Here is a 23,548-nt window from a genome sequence, read left to right as displayed (position 1 = left end):
TTTAAACTCATCAGCCAATCCCCGAAAGAAAGATATGGCAGCCTGCTTCTGTACAGATTTACATCCTTGGAAACCCTATGGGGCAGTTCTACTCTGTCTTATAGGGTTGATGAGTCCGAATCCACCGGAGAGCAGTGGGTTTGGGTTTGAGTTTTTTTTACTCTATGCAAAATCTCTGTGTTTAGAAATGGGAGAATTTATAACAGGAGATAAACTCAAATAGCCAATCTTCCAGTTAGCAGCTGAGCAAGTTAATCATTGCACCACCCAGGGACTCCAAATAACTAATATTATCCCCAGTATCAGATGAGAAAACCGAGGTACAGGGGGATTAGGTGATTTCCCTAATAACATAGCTAGTATGTGTAGGAGCTGGGATTTGAACCTAGCAATCTGGTATTAGAGTCCATACCTCTTAGTAAAACAAATTTCCATTACTGTCCCCAAAACCAGACCAAAACAAAACAAAAACCTGTTGCCATCGAGTTGATTCCGACTCATAGTGACCCTATAGGAGAGAGTGGAACAGCTCCATCGGGTTTCCAAAGAGCCACTGGTTGATTCGAACTGCCAGCTTTTTGGTTACTAGCCAAGCTCTTAACCACTGCGCAACCAGGGCTCCCTTACTGTCCCAGATAGGACCAATTTCTTATATCTCCTCCCAGACCCCAGATCAGGAGAAGCAGCCATCTCCTCTAGGAAACAGGGTTACAAGAAAGAGGAATAATTTGCTTTCTGCCCTGTGAATCTGAACTCCTAAGACCAGGCCTAGGTATGGTTGATTCTAATTTTGCACAGATGGGTGTCCAGGCAGGCGATGAGGAACAAGTCAATACAAGTCTTTGAGTCCAAGCTGCTCTGTCCCCTGGATTTCTCCCCTGCTCACTGCCCCTCTAGTTCAGGTGCAAACCTGTTAGCAGCAGCTGTCATGGTGGGGAAGAACAGCTAGCTGCCCTCTGAATGTTAATTGTAGGTGAAACCACTCACAGGTCCAACTATATATGTAGTCCTGTTATTGTTGTTAGGTGCTGTTGAGTTGGTTCCAACTCATAGCGACCCTATGTACCACAGAACAAAACACCGCCCAGTCCTGTGCCATGCTCACAATCATTGTTATGCTTGAGCCCATTGTTGCAGCCACTGTCAATCCATCTCGTGGAGGGTCGTCCTCTTTTTTGCCGTATGTAGAGTCCTAGGTGTCACAAATGGTTTGCCCTCAACTGCTAACCTAAAGGTTGGCAGTTCAAACCCACCCAGCATTACCTCGGGAAAAAAAGGCCAGATGATCTGCTTCTGCTAAGACTGCAGCCAAGAAAACCCTGTGGAGCACTTCTGCTCTGTAAAATACGGAGTCGCAGTGAGTCAGAATGGCAACTAACAACTCTCTCTCTACCTATAGATAGGTATATATTTAGAGTCCCTGGGTGATGCAAATGGTTAAGGCACTCGGCTGCTAACCAAAAGGTTTGAATCTACCAAGAGGAGCCTCAAAAGAAAAGCCTGGCAACCTACGTCTGAAAAATCAGCCGTTGAAAACCCCATGGAGCAGCACAGTTCTACTCTGACACACATGGGGTCACCATGAGTTGGAATCAACTCAATGACAACTTTTTTTTTTTCTTGTTTGTTTTAATACATATTGCTAGTTTCTGAAATGACATCACTGAAGGTGAAGAGAGAAGGCTGCTTTATTCTTCCCCTGGCTCTTCCCCTGGCCACAGTCCACCCTGACCCTTACCGTTGCCTCCTACCACTTCACAGTGAGTCACTTCCTCTCACATACAGGTCGGGGCTGACCTGCCCACAGTAGGAGCCGTTTTCTGGGCCTCACCAGCCCCTGCCCAGCCAGAGCAAGCATTCTTGGCCTATAACCTTGCCCACGGAGCCCACATGAGTTGAGTCCTAGTCCCTTAGATTCTTCTTTCTCCCAGGGCTCAGGATCTCAGCCAAGCTGAGGAAAGATTTCAGGGTTCCAAGGACATTTTAGGCCCTAAACCTCTCCCCCTGGGCTCACATATGATCTTTCTTCTCAGGGACTGTAAGGAACAGAAGTGACCTTATTGCTGCAGGAATCGCTGGGGGGCTGCTAGGGATCCTTCTTCTGCCCGTGGCTCTGCCATTTTACCTCTGGCTTTCAAGGAAATCAGGTTTGTGTTCTTTTCCCTTTTGCTGGAGTCCCTGCCCTGTCCTTTCCTCAGACACCTCAGCTTATTGCCAGCTTCAGTAAATACCAGGTCTCCATTCCCCACTTCCCTACCTCCAACACTCATACCCTTTCCTTGAGGGGCAGTTTCTCAAATAGAGACAGTGCGTGAGAGATGTTTCTTTTGAGTCAGGTTTACTAAACCTCAAGTCGAAGGTACAGACAGAGTGAAATTTTTAAATTAAAATTTCAAAAACTTTTTCTAAATAATTTACTTGGGCAGTTTCTTTTGGCTCATATAGACTGGCAAACTAGATATTTCATCCTATCCTAAATCTACTGTAATTGTAGACTCGAAACAAACTAAAGAACTATGTGAAGAAGTAACTGAGAACGGAAGCTGGCTAATCTCAACCCTTCTGCCTCGTCAGGGACTTCCCAAGTCAAGGCCTGAACCCAAGGTCTTGTGCCCTGACTGCTCTACTCTGCACAGGTCAGCCCACCAGCTCTTCTCCTACCTGGAGGAGAGGGTCTCTCCAAAGCACCAACCTGGTGTGGAAGTTAGGCACACAACTTTTTCCAGCTCTAGAGTAATTAACCTGCATCAGTCCACTCTGTATTTTAATTCAATTCAATTCAACTCACTGGATCCTCATGGTGCACCTTCTGGGCACTGTGTTGGGCTGGATCTAGGAACTTTGAACTTCTGACACAAGTCTCCTTAATAAGCCTGAGCAGGGAGCCTGAGGTTCCTCTGGGCATGACCACAAATGCTCCTCAAAGTCCACCCACAGCTCAGTGAAGTATGCCTCCCTACTCTGTAAGAGAGGAGATTTGGTTTTATTTAATATTTCCGAACTGTATCAAGAGAGGCTTGAGCCTCAGTCAAGTCTCAAACAAGTGCAGATTAAACCCAGGAATGCTTAGTCCCACCTCCAAGTTACACACTTTAATTATTTTCACGAGAATCCAGAACTGGGTTTATATTTGAGTTGACTTTATGGATGACTTCTCTTAGGAAGCTCCTGTTTCTGAAGTCTTTGAGAAAGAGCTCCCTCTGCTGAGATAAATGTGCCTTTGCTTTCTTTTTTGCAGGAGATGGTTCTCTGGGAGACACAACCAGGTGAGGCCTCAGCTTCTGCATGCAACTGCCAGGAACACAATATGTATAACCATGGGTTGCAAACTTAGGTCAAGTTATTTCTCTAGGTTCTGTGGCTAACCAAGCGTTTTTTCACATTCCTTGAAATGGGCAAAAATATAGCTTCCTTGAGCTCTTCTGGACAGCTAGTAATTTACACCATAGATTTTGCGCTTCATATCAGTTTCTTATTTGAAACTTACTCATTTATTTAAATAGATGATACCATAGGTTATAGATTTTCTGTGCTGTCACAAAATATTTCTGGTACAAATAAACCCACAGTTAGACAATGTGTTAAAGTAACTATGGGTACAATGACGATACAGTCTAGATTTTCCAGGGGAGTCTAAGTGTCTCATACATGTCTTCCTCTTTTTCTTTTTTTCAAATTTCCACATAAATTTTTCATTGACAGTTACATTTACCACAATTTGTCAGCGTTCTCTTTAACTGTATCTATACCCTTCTGTTTGTGCTCAAACTCTCGTCTTCGCTATGGTTGTGCTGTGCTCACTGCTCCCACACTCAGAGCCAAATTTCCCATCACCAGAAGTAACACGTCTCTAGGTTCTAAAGCATACTTGACCTCTCCCCCCTCTTCTCCCTGGCAACCACCAGTGAGTATTGGTCTCTCTATATTTATCTGTTCTTATCTTCTTATAAAAGAGGGCTCATACAGTATTTGTCCTTAAATACTTGACTTATTTCACTTAGCATTATGCCCTCCAGTTCATCCGCGTTATGTTTTGTAGACTCATCATTGTTCTTTATGGCTGTGTAGTATTTCAATGTGCGTATGTACCACAATGTGCTCATCTGTTGATGGACACTGTAGTTGTTTCCATTGTTTTCCTATTGAGAATAAAGCTACGATGAACATAGAAGTGCATGTATCTGGTCGTGTGGGTAGTTTACGTCTTTAGGGTATATTCGTAGGAGTGGGATTGCTGGATCATAACGTAGCTCTATTTTCTAGTTTTTTGAGGAAATACCAAACTGTTTTCCATAGTGGTTTTACCATTTTACTGTCCCCCAAGCAATGAATAAGGTTCCAATCTTCCCACATCCTCACCAACATTTGTCGTTTTCTTTTTTTTTAATCAATGCCATTTTAGTAGCAGTGAGATAGTATCTCATTTTAGTTTTGATGTGCATCTCTCTAACGGCTAATGATCACAAGCATCTTTTCACGTGCTCACTGGATGTCTTCTTTGGTGAAGGTTCTGTTCATGTCTTCTGCCCATTTTATAATTGGGTTGTTGGTCTTTTTGTTGTTATAAATTTTGGAGATCAGACCCTTATCTTATACGTCTTTTCAAAAAAATTTTCCCTAATCTGTAGGTTCTGTTTTTAATATTTTGACAATGTCTTTCAATGAGCAGAAGTTTATAAATTTTATGAGATCCCATTTATTTATTTTGTCTTCTATTTGTCCATTTGTTGTAATGCTTGTTACCCTATTTTTACAAAAGACTAGGTCCCATCGTTTTCTCCCTATATTTTCTTCCAGGAGTTTAATGGTTTTAGGTTTGACTTTAGCTCTTTGATTCATTTTGAGTTAGTTTTTGTATTTGGTGTGAGCTGTGGGTCCTGTTTCAATATTCTGCAGGCGGATATCCAGTTTTATCAGCACCATTTATTAAAGAGACTGTCTCTGCCCCACTGATGGACTTTGAGCCCTTGTCAAAAATCAGTTGTCCATAGATGTTTGGGTTTAGTTCTGAGTTATCAGTTCTATCCCACTGATCTATGTGTCTATCATTGAACCACTACCATGCTGTTTTGATTACAGTGGACGTACAGTATATTTTGATATCAGGGAGTGTAACGCCTCCTGCTTTGTTCTTTTTCTTCAGTATTGCTTTGGCTATTTGAGGTTTCTTTTCTTTTCATATGAAGTCAGTTATTAATTTTTCCATTTCAGTACAGAATGCTGTGGGGATTTGTATCAGGGTTGCATTGAATCTGTACACCGATTTAGGTAATGCTGACATTTTCACTATACTAAGCCTTTGTGCCCATGAGCACAGGAGTCTTTCCATTTTTCTAGTCCTCTTTTAGTCTTTTATACCAGTGTTTCATAATTCTCATTGTAGAAGTCTTTTATGTCCCTGGTTAGGTTAATTCCTAGGTATTTTATTGACTTGGGGGCTAGTGTCATAACTTCTTTTTGACCTAGAAATGTATGTTTATTCATTAGTCTTTGTGTCCTTAACTTCGTTTTGGAAAATATGGTCCTCCTCTTCTGCCATGGCAGTGTCTGGGTCTTAGGTTATAGCCAGGAACTTGGAACCTGGTTTATGTCTAACTCTTTCTTTAATTGCCCAGACAGGACACTGTGCAGAACATTTTACCACCTCCTGATGATGAGGCCAGGTTTTTAACCAATCAAGAGTGACTGCTCTATCTGTGAGATGAATACCCTGTAACTATGATGTCAGGGGCTTTCTGGCCTTGTTCCCAGGAAGCCAGCTTATACAGCGCCCCTGGGTTTCTTTCAAAAGAACCATCTAACTCTGTATTTGTTGTGGTTATTAGGTGCCATCGAGTCAATTTGTACTCATAGCGACCCTATGCACAACAGAACAAAACACTGCCCAGTCCTGCGCCATCCGCACAAGTTTTGCTATGTTTGAGCCCACTGTTGCAGCCACTGTATCTCATCAGAGTTCTTCCTCTTTTTCTCTGACACTCTACCAAACATGATGTCCTTCTCAAGGGCCTGGTTCCTCCATATAACATGTCCAAAGCAAGACGAAGTCTTGCCATCCTTGCTTCCAAGGAGCACTCTAGCTGTACTTTTCCAAGACAGGTTTGTTTGTTCCTCTGACAGACCATGGTATATTCAATATTCTTTGCCAACACCATAATTCAAAGGCATCAATTCTTCTTCGGTCTTCCTTATTCATTGTCCAAATTTTGCATGCATATGAGGCAATTGAAAACACCATGGTTTGGTTCAGGCCCACCTTAGTCCTTAAAGTGACATCTTTGCTTTTTAATCTTTAAAGAGGTCTTTTGCAGCAGATTTGCCCAATGCAATACGTCCTTTGATTTCTTGACTGCTGCTTCCATGGGCGTTGATTGTGGATATAAGTAAGATGAAATCCTTGACAACTTCAATATTTTCTTCATTTATCATGATGTTGCTTATTGGTCCAGTTATGAGGACTTTTGATTTCTTTATGTTGAGATGTAATCCATACTGAAGGCTGTGATCTTTGATCTTCATCAGTAAGTGCTTCAAGTCTTCTTCACTTTTAGCAAGCAAGGTTGTGTCATCTGCATATTGCAGGTTGTTAATCAGCCTTCCTCCAATGCTAATGTCTTGTTCTTCTTCATATAGTCCAGCTTCTCAAATTATTTTCTCAGCATACCAATTGAATAAGTATGGTGGAAGGATACAGCCCTGAGGCACACCTTTCCTAACTTTAAACCACGCAGTATCCCCTTGTTCTGTTCGAACAACTGCCACATGCTCTATGTACAGGTTCCTCAAGAGCACAATTAAGTGTTCTGGAATTCCCATTCTTCACAATGTTTTCCATAATTTGTTATGATTCACACAGTCAAATGCCTTGTATAGTCAATAAAACACAGGTAAACATCTTTCTGGTATTCTCTGCTTTCAGCCAAGATCCATCCGACATTAGGAATGATATCCTTCGTTCTGCAAACATCCTTTTCTGAATTCAGCTTGAATTATTGGTAGTTTCCTGTCGATGAACTGCTGCAACCTGTTTTGAATTATTTTCAGCAAGATTTTACTTGCATGCAATATTAATGATATTGTTCAATAATTTCCACATCCTATTGGATCGCCTTTCTTTGGAACGGGCACAAATACGGATTTCTTCCAGTCAGTTGGCCAGGAAGCTGTCTCCCAAATTTCTTGACACAGATGAGTGAGAACTTCCAGCACTGCATTCGTTTGGTGAAACATCTCAATTGGTATTCCATCAGTTTCTGGAGCCTTGTTTTTCGCCATTCCCTTTGGCACAGCTTGGACTTTTCTTCAGCTTCAAGTTAAATTTGCATATAAGCAACAGATGATCTGTTCCACAGTCAGCCCCTCATCTCATTCTGACTTATGATATTGAGCTTTTCCGTCATCTCTTTCCATAGATGTAGTCAATTTGATTCCTATATATTCCATCTGGCAAGGTCCACATGTATAGTCGCCGTTAACGTTGTTGAAAAAAGGTATTTGCAAAGAATAAGTCCTTGGTATTGCAGAATTCTATCATGTGATCTCCAGCATTGTTTCTATCACCAAGACCATGTTTTGCAACTACCAATCCTGCTTTGTTTCCCACTTTCACATTGCAATCACCAGTAATTATCAGTACATGTTTATTGCATGTTTGATCAGTTTCAGACTGCAGAAGTTGGTAAAAATCTTCAGTTCTTCATCTTTGGCTTTAGTGGTTGCTCCATATATTTGATCAATAGCAGTATTAACTGGTCTCCCTTGTAGATGTATGGGTATTATCCTATTACTGACAGACTTGTACTTCAGAATAGATCTTGGAATGTTCTTTTTGACAATGAATGTGATGCCATTCCTCTTCAATATTTCATTCCCATCATAGTAGACCATATAACTGTCTGATTCAAAATGGCCAATACCAGTCCATTTCAGCTCACTAATGCCTAGGATATTGATCTTTATGTTCTGTTTCACTGTTGACAATGTCCAATTTTCCTAGATTCATACTTCGTACATCCCATGTTCCGATTATTAAAGGATGCTTGCAGCTGTTCCTCCTCATTTTGAGTTGTGTCACATCAGCCAATGAAGGTCCTGAAAGCTTGACTCCATCCACGTCATTAAAGTCGACTTTACTTTGAGGAGGCAGTTCTTCCCCAGTTGTATTCTGAGTGCCTTCCAACCTGAGGGACTCACCTGGGGGCACTATATCAGACAGTGTTCTACCACTATTCATAAGGATTTCACTGGCCAATATTTTGAGAAGTAGATCACCAGGTCCTTCTTCCTAGTCTGTCTTAGTCTGGAAGCTCTGTTGAAACCTGTCCACCATGGGTGATCCTGCTGGTATTAGAAATACTAGTGGCATAGCTTCCAGTGTCACAGGAACATGCAAGCCCCCACAGTACAACAAACTGACAAATGTGTGGGAGCTCTATATATACTTATTTTGAGAAAAAAAAAAAACTGCTGTCAAGTCAACTCCGACTCCTGGCATCTGCATCTGTGTCAGAATAGGACTGTCCTCCATAGGGTTTTCGATAGCTGCTTTTTCATAAGCAGATTGCAAAGCCTTTCTTCTGAGGTGCCTCTGGGTGGACTTGAACCTCCAACCTTTTGATTAGCAGCCAAGCAGATTAACCATTCACACCACCTGTTAAACCATTCAGAGTTCTCTGTTCTCTGTTGTCTGCTGACTTCTCATCCTCCATTCTCCTTGTCCTTGCCCCCGGCCATCTCACTCCCTTGTTTGTTATAGTGTCCCAGGAATTCTCATGTGTTTCTATGTCTCACAGGACCCTTCCCACCCCAGTACCAGGACAGCCTCCTTACTCCACCAGCCCCGTCCCAGTGGAACCACAGCCGTGGTATGAAAACGGTAAGGAGTCCCTGGTAGAAAGCTACCAGAGAAAGATAACATGCTTCGAGCGCTGGTAAAAGCCCCTGTTCTCCACAAGTGTCCCAAACACAAGCATTCCCAATAAGTAATTGCATCATCATGCCTCCAAGAAGAGTGGGTGGGGCTGCCCACTGACAGAGACATCCTAAAAGTGTCATCTTTTCTTCCCAGTGCACCACAGAGAAGGTAACTCGATCTATTCTGAGATCCAGATTTTTCAGCTGGGAGAAGAGGAAGGTAAGTCACTGGGAAGAGATTCTGGCTGCAAACTGTATTCATTCATGCAACAGATATTTAGTAAACACCTTTTATGTGCTAGGTACTGTTGTAAGTATGGGGAGTCAATCAGTGAACAAGGCAGACAAAAATCCCTACACCTTTTTTTTTTTTGCTAAAACATTTTCTTTTTATTCAGCATCAGCTTTGTCACAGAAATGTTGCAGTTCAGCATATATATATAGATATATAAATATAAATTTTGACAATTACAGTTCTTTTTTTAAAAAATTGTACTTTAGATGAAAGCCTACAGAGAAAACTAGCTTCTCATTAAACAATTAATATACATATTGTTTTGTGACATTGGTTGCCGACCCCACGACATGTCAACACTCTCCCTTCTCAACCTTAGGTTCCCTGTTGCCAGCTTTCCTGTCCCCTCCTGCCTTCTTGTATTTGCCCCAGGACTGGTGTGTCCATTTAGCCTCATTTTTCTTATGGGCCTGTCTAATCTCTGGCTGAAGGGTTAGCCTTGGGGGTGACGTCATTACTGAGCTAAAGGGTGCCGGGAGCTATACTCTCAGGTTTCTCCAGTCTGTCAGACCAGTAAGGCTGTTTTTGTGTGTGTGTGTGTGTGAGTTATAATTTTGTTCTACATTTTTCTTCAGCTCTGTCTGGGACCCTCTATTGTGATCTCTGCCAGAGCTGTCGGTAATGGTAGCTGGAAACCACCTAGTTGTGCTGAAAATCCCTACACTTGTGGAGCTTACATTCTAAAGAGGGAAGACAGACACTCACAGACACTCAAGATACATAATATATGTGCAGATAATCAGAAAATAAATTAAACACCCTTCTGATAGGAATGGTGATCATGAAGGTGTTTGTATGAAGGTTGTCCTTAGGTCTAAATAAGTGAATATTTGTAAAGCACATACTACATAGCAGGCATTGTACTGAGAACATTCACATATGTTTAGTTGATTCTTATACCACACTGTGTAACCAGTACGCTGAACAAGCCAGACTTGTGACCTACAGAAAGTGTTTGTCTCCCACTGTCCCTTTAAATTTTATTCCTTGGAAGATCTTCCCAGGCACTCAGGATGAAAATTCTGGCAGCCCAGGGTAATCTCTCAGGTCATAGACAGTAGGTGGACTCTTTAAGTCACAGTCACAGCTCAGTAACTGGAGCCTGTTCAAGATGTTAATCAAAGCTTTCCCCTCTCTTAGTTCATGCAAACTTCAGAATGGAAGCTGGTGAAGTAAGGGTGAGGGGGAGGACAAGGCATAGTCAGTCCTTCTCCATTTCTTTGGCCTACCACTCCTAACTAGCCTGGTCAGCACAGGGGGTGACTGCTGGTGAAAGTAGAAAGAAAGGGCTCATACCAGCTGGCACCTGTGGAAGCTGGCTCCGGCCTCTCTGGTGCTGGAATTTACTTAAGCTGGCACTCTCCATGATGAGGTAATTTTCTGGGCTCTTCTGAGGTTCCTTGTTGGATCTCCATCTCCTGAAATTTTTTTTGACATAAGTGGAGGCAGTTCTAATTCCAGTGGTTGTTTGTGACTCCTTCCCTGGCCCCATCCCCAGACCATCACTTCCAGCTTCTTGTTGCTGGGCCCCCTTGGTACCTGTGGGCCCTACTGGGCAGAACCCAAGAGGATGCACTCCTGCTCATTCTCTCTCCCACAAGAACCACAAGGCAAGCATTCTAGTGCACACCTTATATGACAGAGCTGCTTTGATCATCTTGCTGTTCTTCACATTCTCTCCCTGACATAATTGTCAAAACATCATTTAAGCCAAGTACTCTGATGATGGACTAGTTATATTTCAGGCACTCAGTGATCTGTAGAAAGATTTCTTCATCTGTTCTTCAAGGTTTTCATGCAGCCCCTGTACTCATGCAAAATTCCGTGCATATAACATTGTTCTGGACAGATACTATATAATTTTCACCACATCATTAAAAGATTTGTAATTCTAAAAGGTGTATGGAAGGATATGGTGAAAAAAGAGAGAAACCTTGAGAGCCCTGGGGTGTATTCCTTAAATTTTAATGTGTGTGATGAGACAAATGATATCTATTAAACTTCACTCACCCAGGCTGCATCTCTAAGAAACTGTGGCAATAAACAAGTCAAGAACTAAAGTATGCTAACATAGAAAAAATTTTTATTACAGGGCATAAATATGGAGAGCTCTGATGTGAACTTGAAGGGCAAGCAGGAGAGGGACTGTTGAGTTTGGGGTGGGGATGGAGGTGCTGTAAAGCAAGAATTAAAACTTTAAGAAAAACTATCTTTAGGCACCTTTAGGGAAGAGAGCAAGTTTTCTAACTGCGGTATTGAGAAAGGATTTTACAGATCAATGAAGCTTGAGAAGAACTTGCAGAGGGCTGGATTAAGGAATGGTAAAACAGAAAATCAAGTGTGTTATAGGACATGTTAGCTGTGAGTGGGGGAAAAGAACAATTAGTGCAAAGGACCCAATGACTCCCAGGGAATAAATTAACATACGGGGTCCTAAGTGGATTCTTATGCCCATAGTTCAGTGGTTCTCTTTGTCTTCACAGCCAATACCGCCAGAACATCATCAAAGTACAAGGTGAGTTTCATCTCCCGACTCCTACATACAGCCGCATACTCCCTTTCTCTTTTCTAGCTCTTCTTCTATCTTCTTTCCATCTCAGGATGCCTCAGTTGTCTACTCTGAGGTGAAGACACAGCTCCCAGATGACTCAGCTGGACAGGTCATCTCTAAGGATGAAGAATCCATGGATAGCTATGAGACTATCACACTCAAGAGACTTGCCCCCAATCCAGAGTCCCAGACCCAGTGCAGTTCTCAGGAGCTTACATTCTAAACAGGGGTCACTAACTAGTTCCAACCTTCCAATTCTTTTCACCTATGTGCATTCAATCCCAAGACTCCTAATTCATCAACTTCAAAATGATGATGGGATGGCCCCCGGAAGACTTTGCTACAATGATCAGGATCCACAGTTAAGGGAAGACCCTGTGTACCCATTCTGGGTCTGACCCAATGTACTCTAGGATCCAATTTAGGGGAGAGGAATAAGGAGGGAGAAAGGCTGTTCTTTAAAAATAGAAGCACAAATTTTGGAGAATTGAGCTTTGAACAGAAACAGAAAAGATTAAATGACCAGGGTTTCTGTCCCTTAAATCTATAACAATCCTCTCACTGAAGAATCATCTGCATCAATTGGTCTAAGTGTGAGTCGGTGAGTGGCACCCCATAGTAAACTAGGTTCTGCACATACAGTGTGTACCCTCTTCCTTGTACTGTCAGGTTTCAGTTGCGGACAAAACAATCCACTCCAAATGGTTTACAGAGGAAGGAATTTAAAATAAGATAATAGGTCCTTTACAAAATTATCAAAAGATAGAAGCAGGCTCTAGGCTGAACTTCAGGAAACAAGTGATTCTATTAATGTCATCAGGAACCAAGAATTTTAGCATTAAAGAAAAGAAAAACAAATATAAAATATAAAACTTAAGTCACAGGAGGTAGAGCCACGATGGTGGAATAGACAAATACTTCCAGCAAGCCCTCTTTACAACAAAGACCCCAAAAAAACAAGTGAAAGGAGTATATTTATGACAAACTAGGAGCCCTGAGCACCAAAGGCAAGCTTAGAAAACGAACAGAGGGGCAGGGGGAGGAAGAGACGGTACATGAGCGGAGAGGAGTTACTGGCCCTGAACTGTGGGAACCCCTCAGGTACCATTCCCGGAGTGGCAGCAGCGGTGGGCTGGTACTAGCATTTGGCCACAGTTTCCTCAGGGAGAAGCAGACAGCCACACAGCTTACTCACACCTCTGGAACCAGAGAAGAACGGCGCTCTCAGCAAAAGCTAAGTACTTGTGTATATTTTACCATGCCCCCCAACCCCCAAGCCAGCTTCAGCGGCTGAATTCCCTGGGTCTGAGATAGGCACTGTTGAGCACCTACAGCCATCCTCCCAGCCTTGGAGGAGGAAAAAATTTGCAGTCAGGGGAAAAGATAATTTGCCAGCTCCACTAACTGGGGGAGCTCAGTACAGAAGCAGCTCCTATCCAGACATAAATGGTCCATGGACTTTGAGCACCTTTCCCCTCTGCATGGACCTGTGTGGGCCTGTTTCAGGAGAATAGGCCCTTGTTGGCAGACTTCAACCATTTCAGCTGTGCAGCGGAGAGGTGGGTGTTTGATATTTGACATTGCTTTGCCTGTTAAACAGGGTCTTCACCTACCCACATCAGGGACCTGAGGACTGGTAGCTCCACTCAGGTCACCCAGGCACCCAGGATGGGGGTCCAAGGTTAACTGGTACCTCCTAGTTCTTACAACCAAAAGCATTGGGTGCCCATGGTCCATCTGCAGAACCCACCCAGCTGCACACTCTAGGGAACAGGGACGTGCTTTCCTCAGAGACACTTGGGTGTCGGTTCTCAGCCCCCTGCCTTGTTAAGAGAGTGACCCCCTGCTGCAATCAAATACTGGTACATACACCAATCACTCCTCCCCCTTTAAGGCTGTAGGACAGAGCCTGTACCACACACTTGATGATCAGCTACCTGGACACCTGAGCTGAATTCATACAAGAAAAGTGAATGGACTCCTAAAGACTGATATACCAGATAACAGCTCTAGCCATCTGGGGACAGAATGTTAGAGCTCCAAAGGTGAAAATAATCAAGCTAGCTCACTCAATCAACCCATGTGGGCATATCAAAACAAAACAAAGCAAGAAACTACGACACAGTAAGCAAGCATAAACTAATACAATAACTTATAGATGGCTCAGAGACAATAGTCAATATCAAGTCACATAAAGAAACAGACCATGATCACCTCAACAAGCTCTCAAAACAAAGAATCCAGGGATCTTCTAGATGAAAGTGCATTCCTGGAATTACCAGAGCCAGAATACAAAAGTTTAATATACAGAACCCTTCAAGACATCAGGAAGGAAATGAGGCAATATGCAGAGCAAGCCAAGGAACACACAGATAAAGCAACTGAAGAAATTAGAAGGCTTATTCAGGAACATGATGAAAAATTTAACAAGCTGGAAAAATCCATAGGCACACAGCGATCAGAAATTCAGCAGATTAACAATAAAATTACAGAAGTAGACAACTCAATAGAAAGTCAGAGGAGCAGTATTGAGCAAGTAGAAGCCAGAATTTCTGAACTTGAAGATAAATCACTTGGCACTAATATATTTGAAAAAAAAATCAGATAACATAATTAAAAAAGATGAAGAAAGCTTAAGATTCATGGGGGACTCTATCAAGAGAAATAATCTACGAGTGATTGGAGTACCAGAACAAAGAGGAATAACAGAAAATACAGAGAGAATTCTTAAAGATTTGTTGGCAGAAAACTTCCCTGATATCGTGAAAGATGAGATGATCTCTATCCAGGATGCTCATTTGAACAGAAACAGAAAAGATTAAATGACCAGGGTTTCTGTCCCTTAAATCTATAACAATCCTCTCACTGAAGAATCATCTGCATCAATTGGTCTAAGTGTGAGTCTGTGAGTGGCACATAAGGAAGATATTAAAAGAAAGTCACCAAGATATATTATATTCAAACTTGCCAAAACCAAAGATAAAGAGAATTTTAAGAGCAGCAAGGGATAAATGAAAAGTCACCTACAAATAAGAGCCAATAAGAATAAGCTTGGACTAATTGGCAGAAACCATACAGGCAAAAAGGCAATGGGATGACATAGTTAAAAAAATTGGACAAAAAAAAATTGCCAGCCAAGAATCCTATATACAACAAAGTTGTCTCCTAAATATGAAGGTAAAATTAGGACATTTCCACATAAACAGAAGTTTAGGGAATTTGTAAAAACCAAATCAAAACTACAAGAAATACTAAAGAGAGTTCTTTGGTTAGAAAATCAAGAATATCAGGTATCAACCCAAGACTAGAACACTGGGCAGAGCAATCAGAAGTCAACCCAGACAGGGAAATCAAAAAAAAACACAGCCAGATTTAAAAAAAAGCTCAAAACAGGGTAACAGCAATCGTATTATAAAAAAGAAGACAACATTAAAACAATAAAGAGGGACTAAGAAATGTAATCATAGATCTTCCATATGGAGAGGAAGATATGGCAATACAAAGAAATAAAAGCTAGGTTTAAATTTAGAAAAATAAGGGTAAATAATAAGGTAACCACAAAGGAGACAAACTGCCCTACTCATCAAAATAAAATACAAGAAAAAAATAGAGAGTCAGCAGAAACAAAATCAACAACAATGAATATGAGGAAAGAACAATATATATAGAAAATCTGCTCAGCACATAAAATTAACGGGGAAAAAGAAACTGTCAGCAATACACAAAAAAGACATCAAAATGGTAGCACTAAATTCATACTTATCCATAACTACACTGAATGTAAAAGGACTAAATGTACCAATAAAGAGACAGAGAGTGGCAGAATGGATTAAAAAACACGATCTGTCTATATGCTGCCTACAAGAGACACACCTTAGACTTAGAGACACAAAGTAAAACTCAAAGAATGGAAAAAAAATATATCAAGCAAACAACAATCAAAAAAAAAGCAGGATTGGCAATATTAATTTCTGACAAAACAGACTTTAAAGTTAAATCCATCAGGAAGGATAAGGAAGGACACTATATAATGATTCAAGGGGCAATACACCAAGAAGATATAACCATATTAAATATTTATGCACCCAATGACAGGGCTGCAAGAGACATAAAACAAACTATCAGCATTGAAAAGTGAGATAGACAGCTCCACAATAATAGTAGAAGACTTCAACACACCACTTTCAGTGACAGACAGGACATCCAGAAAGAAGCTCAATAAAGACATGGAAGATCTAAATGCCACAATCATAGACTTGACCTCATAGACATATACAGAACACTCCACCCAAGAGCAGCCAAGTGTGCTTTCTTTTCTAGTGCACATGGGACATTCTCTAGAATAGACCACATATTAGGTCATAAAGCAAGCCTTAGCAGAATCCAAAACATTGCAATATTACAAAGCATCTTCTCTGACCATAAGGCCATAAAAGTGGAAATCAATAACAGAAAAAGCAGGGAAAAGAAATCAAACACTTGGAAACTGCTCAAAAAAGACTGGATTATAGAAGACATTCAGGATGGGATAAAGAAATTCAGAGAATCCAATGAGAATGAAAACACTTCCTATCAGAACCTTTGGGACACAGCAAAAGCAGTGCTCAGAGGTCAATTTATACGAACAAATGCACACATCCAAAAAGAAGAAAGGGCCAAAATCAAAGAATTATCCCTACAACTTGAACAAATAGAAAGAGAGCAACAAAAGAAACCCTCAGACACCAGAAGAAAACAAATAAAAATTAGAGCTGAACTAAATGAAATAGCAAACAGAAAAACAATTGAAAGAATTAACAAGATCAAAAGCTGGTTCTTTGAAAAAATCAACAAAATTGACAAGCCACTGGTCAAACTGACAAAAGAAAAACAGAAGAGGAAGCAAATAACCCAAATAAGAAATGAGATGGGCGACATTACAACAGACCCAACTGAAATTAAAAGAATCGTATCAGATTACTATGAAAAATTGTACTCTAACAAATTTGAAAACCTAGAAGAAATGGATGAATTCCTAGAAACACACTACCTACCTAAACTAACACAAACAGAGGTAGAACAACTAAATAGACCCATAACAAAAGAAGAGATTGAAAAGGTAATCAAAAAAATCCCACCAAAAAAAAAAAAAAATGCCCTGGCCCAGAAGGCTTCACTGGAGCATTCTACCAAACTTTCAGAGAAGAGTTAACACCACTACTACTAAAGGTATTTCAGAGCATATAAATAGGATGGAATACTACCAAACTCATTCTATGAAGCCACCATATACCTGATGCCAAAACCAGGTAAAGACACCATAAAAAAAGAAAATTACAGACCTATATCCCTTATGAACTTAGTTGCAAAAACCCTCAACAAAATTCTAGCCAATAGAATTCAACAACACATCAAAAAAATAAATCACCATGTCAAGTGGGATTCATACCATGTACATAGGGATGGCTCAACATTAGAAAAACAATTAATGTAATCAATCACATAAATAAAACAAAAGACAAAAATCATATGATTTTATCAACTGATGCAGAAAAGGCATTTGACAAAGTTCAACACCCATTCAGGATAAAAACTCTCAGCAAAATAGGAATAGAGGGAAAATTCCTCAACATGATAAAGGACATTTATACAAAGCCAACATCATCCTAAATGGAGACATCCTGAAAGCATTCCCCTTGCGATCGGGAACACACAAGGATGCCCTTTATCACTACTCTTATTCAAAATTGTGCTGGAGGTCCTAGCCAGAGCAATTAGGCTAGATAAAGAAATAAAGGGCATCCAGATCGGCAAGGAAGAAGTAACATTATCTCTATTTGCAGACAACATGATCTTATACACAGAAAACCCTAAGGAATCCTCCAGAAAACTACTGAAACTAATAGAAGAGTTCAGGAGAGTATCGGGATACAAGATAAACATACAAAAATCAGTTGGATTCCTCTACACCAACAAAAAGAACTTCAAAGTGGAAATCACCAAATCAATACCAATTACAGTAGCCCCCAAGAAGATAAAATACTTAGGAATAAATCTTACCAGAGATGTAAAAGACTTATACACTTCTACAAGAAACCAAAAGAGACCTACATAAGTGGAAAAACTTACATTGCTCATGGACAGAAGACTTAACATTATAAAAATATCCGTTCTACCAAAAGCGATCTATACATTTAATGTAATTCCGATCCAAATTCCAACGACATTCTTCAATGAGATGGAGAAACAAATCACCAAATTCATATGGAAAGGAAAGAGGCCCCAGATAAGTAAAGCATTACTGAAAAAGAAGAACAAAGTGTGAGGCCTTACTCTACCTGATTTTAGAAGCTATGATACCATCACAGCAGTCAAAACAGCCTGGTACTGGTACAACAACAGATACATAGACCAATGGAACAGAATTGAGAATCCAGAGATAAATCCAGCCACATATGAGCAGTTGATATTTGACAAAGGCCCCAAAACAGTTAAATGGGGAAAAGACAGTCTTTTTAACAAATGGTGCTGGCATAACTGGATATCCACCTGCAAAAAAATGAAACAAGACCCATACCTCACTCCGTGCACAAAAGCTAACTCAAAATGGATCAAAGACCTAAATATAAAATCTAAAATGATAAAGATCATGGAAGAAAAAATAGGGACAACGTTAGGAGCCCTAATACATGGCATAAACATTATTAAGAATGCAGAAGAAAAACTAGATAACTGGGAGCTCCTAAAAATACAACACCTATGCTCATACAAAGACTTCACCAAAAGAGTAAAAAGATTACCTACAGACTAGGAAAAAGTTTTTAGCTATGACATTTCCAATCAGCACCTGATCTCTAAAATCTACGTGATACTGCTAAAACTCAACTGCAAAAAGACAAATAACCCAATTAAAAACGGGTGAAAGGTATGAACAAACACTTCACTAAAGAAGACATTCAGGTAGCTAACAGATACATGAGGAAATGCTCACGATCATTAACCATTAGAAAAATGCAAATCAAAACTACAACGAGATTTCATCTCACTCCAACAAGTTGGCATTAATCCAAAAAACACAAAACAGTAAATGTTGGAGAGGCTATGGAGTGATTGGAACACTTCTACACTACTGGTGGGAATGTAAAATGGCACAACCACTTTGAAAGTCGATTTGGCGCTTTCTTAAAAAGCTAGAAATAAAACTACCATACAATCCTGCAATCCCACACCTCAGAATATATCCTAGAGAAATAAGAGCCTTTACAAGAACAGATATGTGCACACCCATGTTCATTGCAGCACTGTTTACAATAGCAAAAAGATGGAAGCAACCAAAGTGCCCATCAATGGATGAATGGATAAATAAATAAACGGATAAATAAACAAGGTAATTATGAGCCCAAGAGACAGAAAGGGCCACAGGAACCAGAGACTACATCATCCTGAGGCCCGAAGAGCTAGATGGTGCCCAACTACAACCGATGACTGCCCTGAGAGGGAACACAACAGAGAACCCCTGAGGGGGCAGGAGAGCAGTGGGATACAGACCCCAAATTCTCATAAAAAGACCAGACTTAATGGTCTGACTGAGGCTAGAAGGACCCCAGTGGTCATGGCCCCCAGACCTTCTGTTGGCCCAGGAGAGGAACCATTCCCGAAGCCAACTCTTCACACAGGGATTGGACTGACAATGGGTTGGAGAGGGATGCTGGTGAGGAGTGAGCTTCTTGGATCAGGTGGACACTTGAGACTATGTTTGGCATCTCCTGCCTGGAGGGGAGATGAGAGGGTGGAGGGGGTTAGAAGCTGGCGAAATGGACACGAAAAGAGGGAGAGAGCAGACTGTCTCATTAGGGGGAGAGTAATGGGGAGTGCGTAGCAAGGTGTATATGGGTTTTTGTGTGAGAGACTGACTTGATTTGTAAACTTTCACTTAAAGCACAATAGAAATTAAAAAAAAAAAAATTAAGTAACAGCCCTGCAATTTTAAATTTGAATTGGAAATATTGGTATGACCTCATGATAAACTCTGCCTTTTTAAATTATGCATGTATTTCCTAGTTCTGTCCTCTGAAAAGACCTGGAAACAGTGACTAATCCGGTAGCAATGAGCACCTCTTGCAGAGATTGTAGCCTCTAAATACCATTTCCTGCTCAAAGGAAATAGAGCTACCTTTCTTGTAGGAACTACATCTTTGAGTTACCAGATAGTTGATGTGAAAAAAAAAAAAAAAATTCTGTCTTGATTAATTCAGTCGAATAAATGAAGAGAAAAGCCAAAAAAAAAAAAAAAAAAAAAGCCCAAACCCATTGCCATTGAGTCGATTCCAACTCACAGCAACCTTATAGCACAGAGTAGGACTGCCCCACAGGGTTCTCAAGGAGTGTCTGGTGGATTTGAACCGCCAACCCTTTGGTTAGCAGCCATAGCTCTTAACCACTATGCTGCCAGGGTTTCCAAATGAAGAGGGGATGACAGTATTAGAAAAATAACACTTTGCATGGTTCATGCTGAACCTACTAATCAAAGTTACTTTCAGAAAGGAAACAGCCAAACATTGTGTGGCTCCTGCTGGAATTATAGCACACCACCTACAAAGTGTTCCCGCCCAAAGTAGTAAACCTGAATCTGATCAAGTCTCTAGATCTAGCTACCAGTTTACAGGAAATACACGGGAGGAAGAAATGTGTTAAATAGCACTGTGGATTGGCAGTCAGGAAAATCCAAGCTGCAGAAAAATTCTGCAGGACAAATGACCAGGTTTCTTCTATAAATAAATGGGAAAAAAAGGGGCAGGGGGAGAAAATGAAAGAGGAAGGGAAAACCTACAAATTAAAACAGACTTAGAAACATATCAACCAAAAGGAATGTTCAGACTTGCTTGGATCCTTATTCAAACAAATCAAGTTCAGAAAAAACTCACTTATGACCTAATAAGGGGACTTTGTACATTGACTGTAATTTGATATGAAGAAACTATCAGGAGTTTTGTACATAAATGATAATATCGTGGTACTCTTTTTGTTTTTCTTTTTAAATAGTACTCATCTTTTAGAGCTCATACTAAGTTATGTGTGGACTAAATGATAGGATTTTGTTTAAAATAATTTGATGGGGTTGGGTAGGAAATGGATATGGGTGTGGATAAAACAAGATTGGTCATGTTTTCATCATTTCTGAAGCTGGGTGATGGGTACATTGTGAATAGACAGAGGGCTTATACTATACTTTTGTATGTTTTTCATTTTCCATAATAAAAATTAAGATACCTATACCCAAAATACCACCTTATTCCACCACTTCTCATGCTTCCACCTTTGTCTGAGGTACCTATCATTGGTCACTTCTATTACAGCAGTGGCTTCCTAACATGCTGTCCTGCTTTGTCCCTTTCCTCCTTAAGCCCGTTCTCAGCACTGTGGCCATCTCATGACACTCTTCTGCTTGAAACCCTGCAATGACTTGGCATTGTCTTTACAGTAAAAGCCAGCATCTTTAGGTGCCCACAAGGCTCTACTTGACCTGCCCCATCATTGCCTCTCTGGCCTCTCCCCATCCTCACTCCTCACAGCCACACTGCTCTCCTGGGTGCCTCTTGTGCACACCAGGCATATGCCCACTTAGTGCCTTTGCACTGGCTACACCCTCTGCTTAGAATGCTCTTTCTGCCAGATATCCATCAAGACTTTGCTCAAATGCCTGGTTCCCAATGAAGGCTACCCCGAATCACCCATAAATTTGGCAACTCTTTTTCCCCATCTTCATCATTCCCAAATTCCTTTACCCTGCTCTGCTTTCTTTCTCCACGGCTCTTACCACTTTCAAACATGCTATAAAATTTACTTAGTATGCTTATTGTCTGTCTCCTCTCTCTAGAAAATAAGTTTCTCAAGGGTAACAACCTTTGTCTGTTTTGTTTACTGATGTATCCCAAGCATCTAGACCTGTGCCTGGCATATAAACCAAAAAAAAAGAAAGAAAAAAAGACCCCTGCAGCTGTCGAGTTGATTCTGACTCATAGCAACCCTATAGAACAGAGTAGAATCATCCGATAGGGTTTCCAAGGAGCAGCTGGTGACTTTGAACTGCCAACTGTTTGGTTAGTGGCCATAGCTCTTAACCACTGTGCCAGGAGGGCTCCACTGCGCCTGGCATATAGTAGCTGCTTGATAATTGTTTCTGAATGAATGAAGTATCTATTTCAATGAGAAAAAAATAACGAGCCTCTCCAGGATGAAAAGGATTCAATGTAAACAATCTACTACCATGTAGCAAGCTGCCCCTGCCCTCAAGGATCTGGCACTGGGCTCAGGTTTGGCCTCTCCAGCTGTCAGGTTGGGCATTTATAGTGGCGGTATCCAAATCAGCCTTGATGAGCACAGAGGCTTATGTAACTGAGTCCATACATAACCTCTTCACCTTCCACTAATGCCCCTTTGCATATGAGCATAGTGAGCAATCCCTAGAGTAGCTGGAGAAAGAGACTGGCTGACATTCACACAGAGCAGGTATGCCGTGTCCTCTGATTATTGAGAGTCTCCTCTGCAGTGAGGCCTTTGATACATATAGGTACAAATATTCTCATACTTTAGACCCAGTCAGAGAGGTCTACCCATATAACTCTTGTTTAGTCTTCTAGTTTTATTCTTTCCAAGACTCTGGCAATATGGCCCCAACCATTACCCCCTGCTCCTGAATCAGAGTCGATCTCCACCTCAGGACATCTCATCTTCCATCAAAGTGGACCATTAGATGTGCCACTTAAAATTCTGCCACTGGGAGGATCCCCCTCCTACACAGTCCTTCAAGGACTCCCCTGAATGAGGCTATAGTATTGCAACAGTCACTCCAGCTGATGCCAGCATATTTAAACCAAGGTAAATTTTTTCCTTCCTCTTCTGTCAACTGGTCTTAGGGAAGTCATCACCAGGCCATAGTAGTTGGTTGAGGGAGAAGTGGGAGAACAGTACAGTATGAGCAGGCCATTGTTTATCCAACTTACTAATGCCTTCAGATCATCCCTGAACCTGATCTTCTCCTGTAAATCACTTCCACTAACAGTGGAATAACCCTGGACATGTATTATTTTATGATTAGTGGATCAGACAACTTCCAGGTCATGATAAATGGCTCAGTTTCCTGGGGCCAGGAGTTTAGTGACTACTGTGACCCAGTTCTAGCCAAGATTTTCTCAACAACAAAAAAAGGTAATTACTTGCCAAAGAGAGCATAGCTTTGCTCTAAAGCCCAGAATCCTCCACAGTGATTCTCTTGCCAGAGATTGCTGTTGCCTTCACACAACATCCTAATCACCCACAGCACTTTTGTATCCTTTGGATATGCTGGGTGATCAAAGCCAAGGACAGAACTGGTTGCACTGTGGCCAAGACAAGCTGAAGGCCCCTTACTTCATCTGGGCCCCACTCAAAACCAGCAGTTTTATGAGTTACTTATCTATTGAGTAAGAATAGGGCAACCAAATGTGATGTATGTACTTCAGATATCTAGAGGCCCATCAAGTGTTGGGCTTCTTTTTAATAGAATGGGAGAACAACTTATCTTACTTCAGAAGAACCATCCTAAAGAAACAGGCTACTCAGCCCTATCTTGAACAGTACCTGAGCCAATTTTTTCTCCTTCTTTCTTCTGTCTCGCCTTTCCCTCCCCTAGCCCATCCCTGCCTCCAAGTAAGATCCTGATGTTAGCTCCCCAAATGGTTAAGTGTTAACCAACGTTTCCTCTAAGACTGTGGAAAACAAGTGATATAGATCTAAGCCTGTCAAATAAGGGGAAGGATGGCGCCAGCTAC

At 41.1% G+C, this 23,548-nt stretch overlaps 1 protein-coding gene across 1 annotated transcript in view; it reads left to right on the top strand.

Annotated features, from left to right (window-relative positions):
* The window catches only part of FCRL4 (Fc receptor like 4), a 49,813-nt gene extending 35,303 nt beyond the window's left edge, over positions 1-14,510 (top strand). The window contains exons 8-12 of the mRNA XM_049880868.1: positions 2,034-2,147; positions 3,239-3,266; positions 8,793-8,875; positions 9,068-9,133; positions 11,692-14,510. Coding sequence (XP_049736825.1) covers positions 2,034-2,147; positions 3,239-3,266; positions 8,793-8,875; positions 9,068-9,133; positions 11,692-11,780 — 380 coding nt within the window. The 3' untranslated portion in view covers positions 11,781-14,510. The remainder of the gene's footprint in view (positions 1-2,033; positions 2,148-3,238; positions 3,267-8,792; positions 8,876-9,067; positions 9,134-11,691) is intronic.
* The last annotated feature ends 9,038 nt before the right edge of the window (positions 14,511-23,548 follow it).

Source organism: Elephas maximus, chromosome 3 (assembly GCF_024166365.1).
Source record: "Elephas maximus indicus isolate mEleMax1 chromosome 3, mEleMax1 primary haplotype, whole genome shotgun sequence".
Classification (NCBI taxonomy): Eukaryota; Metazoa; Chordata; class Mammalia; order Proboscidea; family Elephantidae; genus Elephas; species Elephas maximus.
This window is presented reverse-complemented; position numbering and strand designations above follow the sequence as displayed.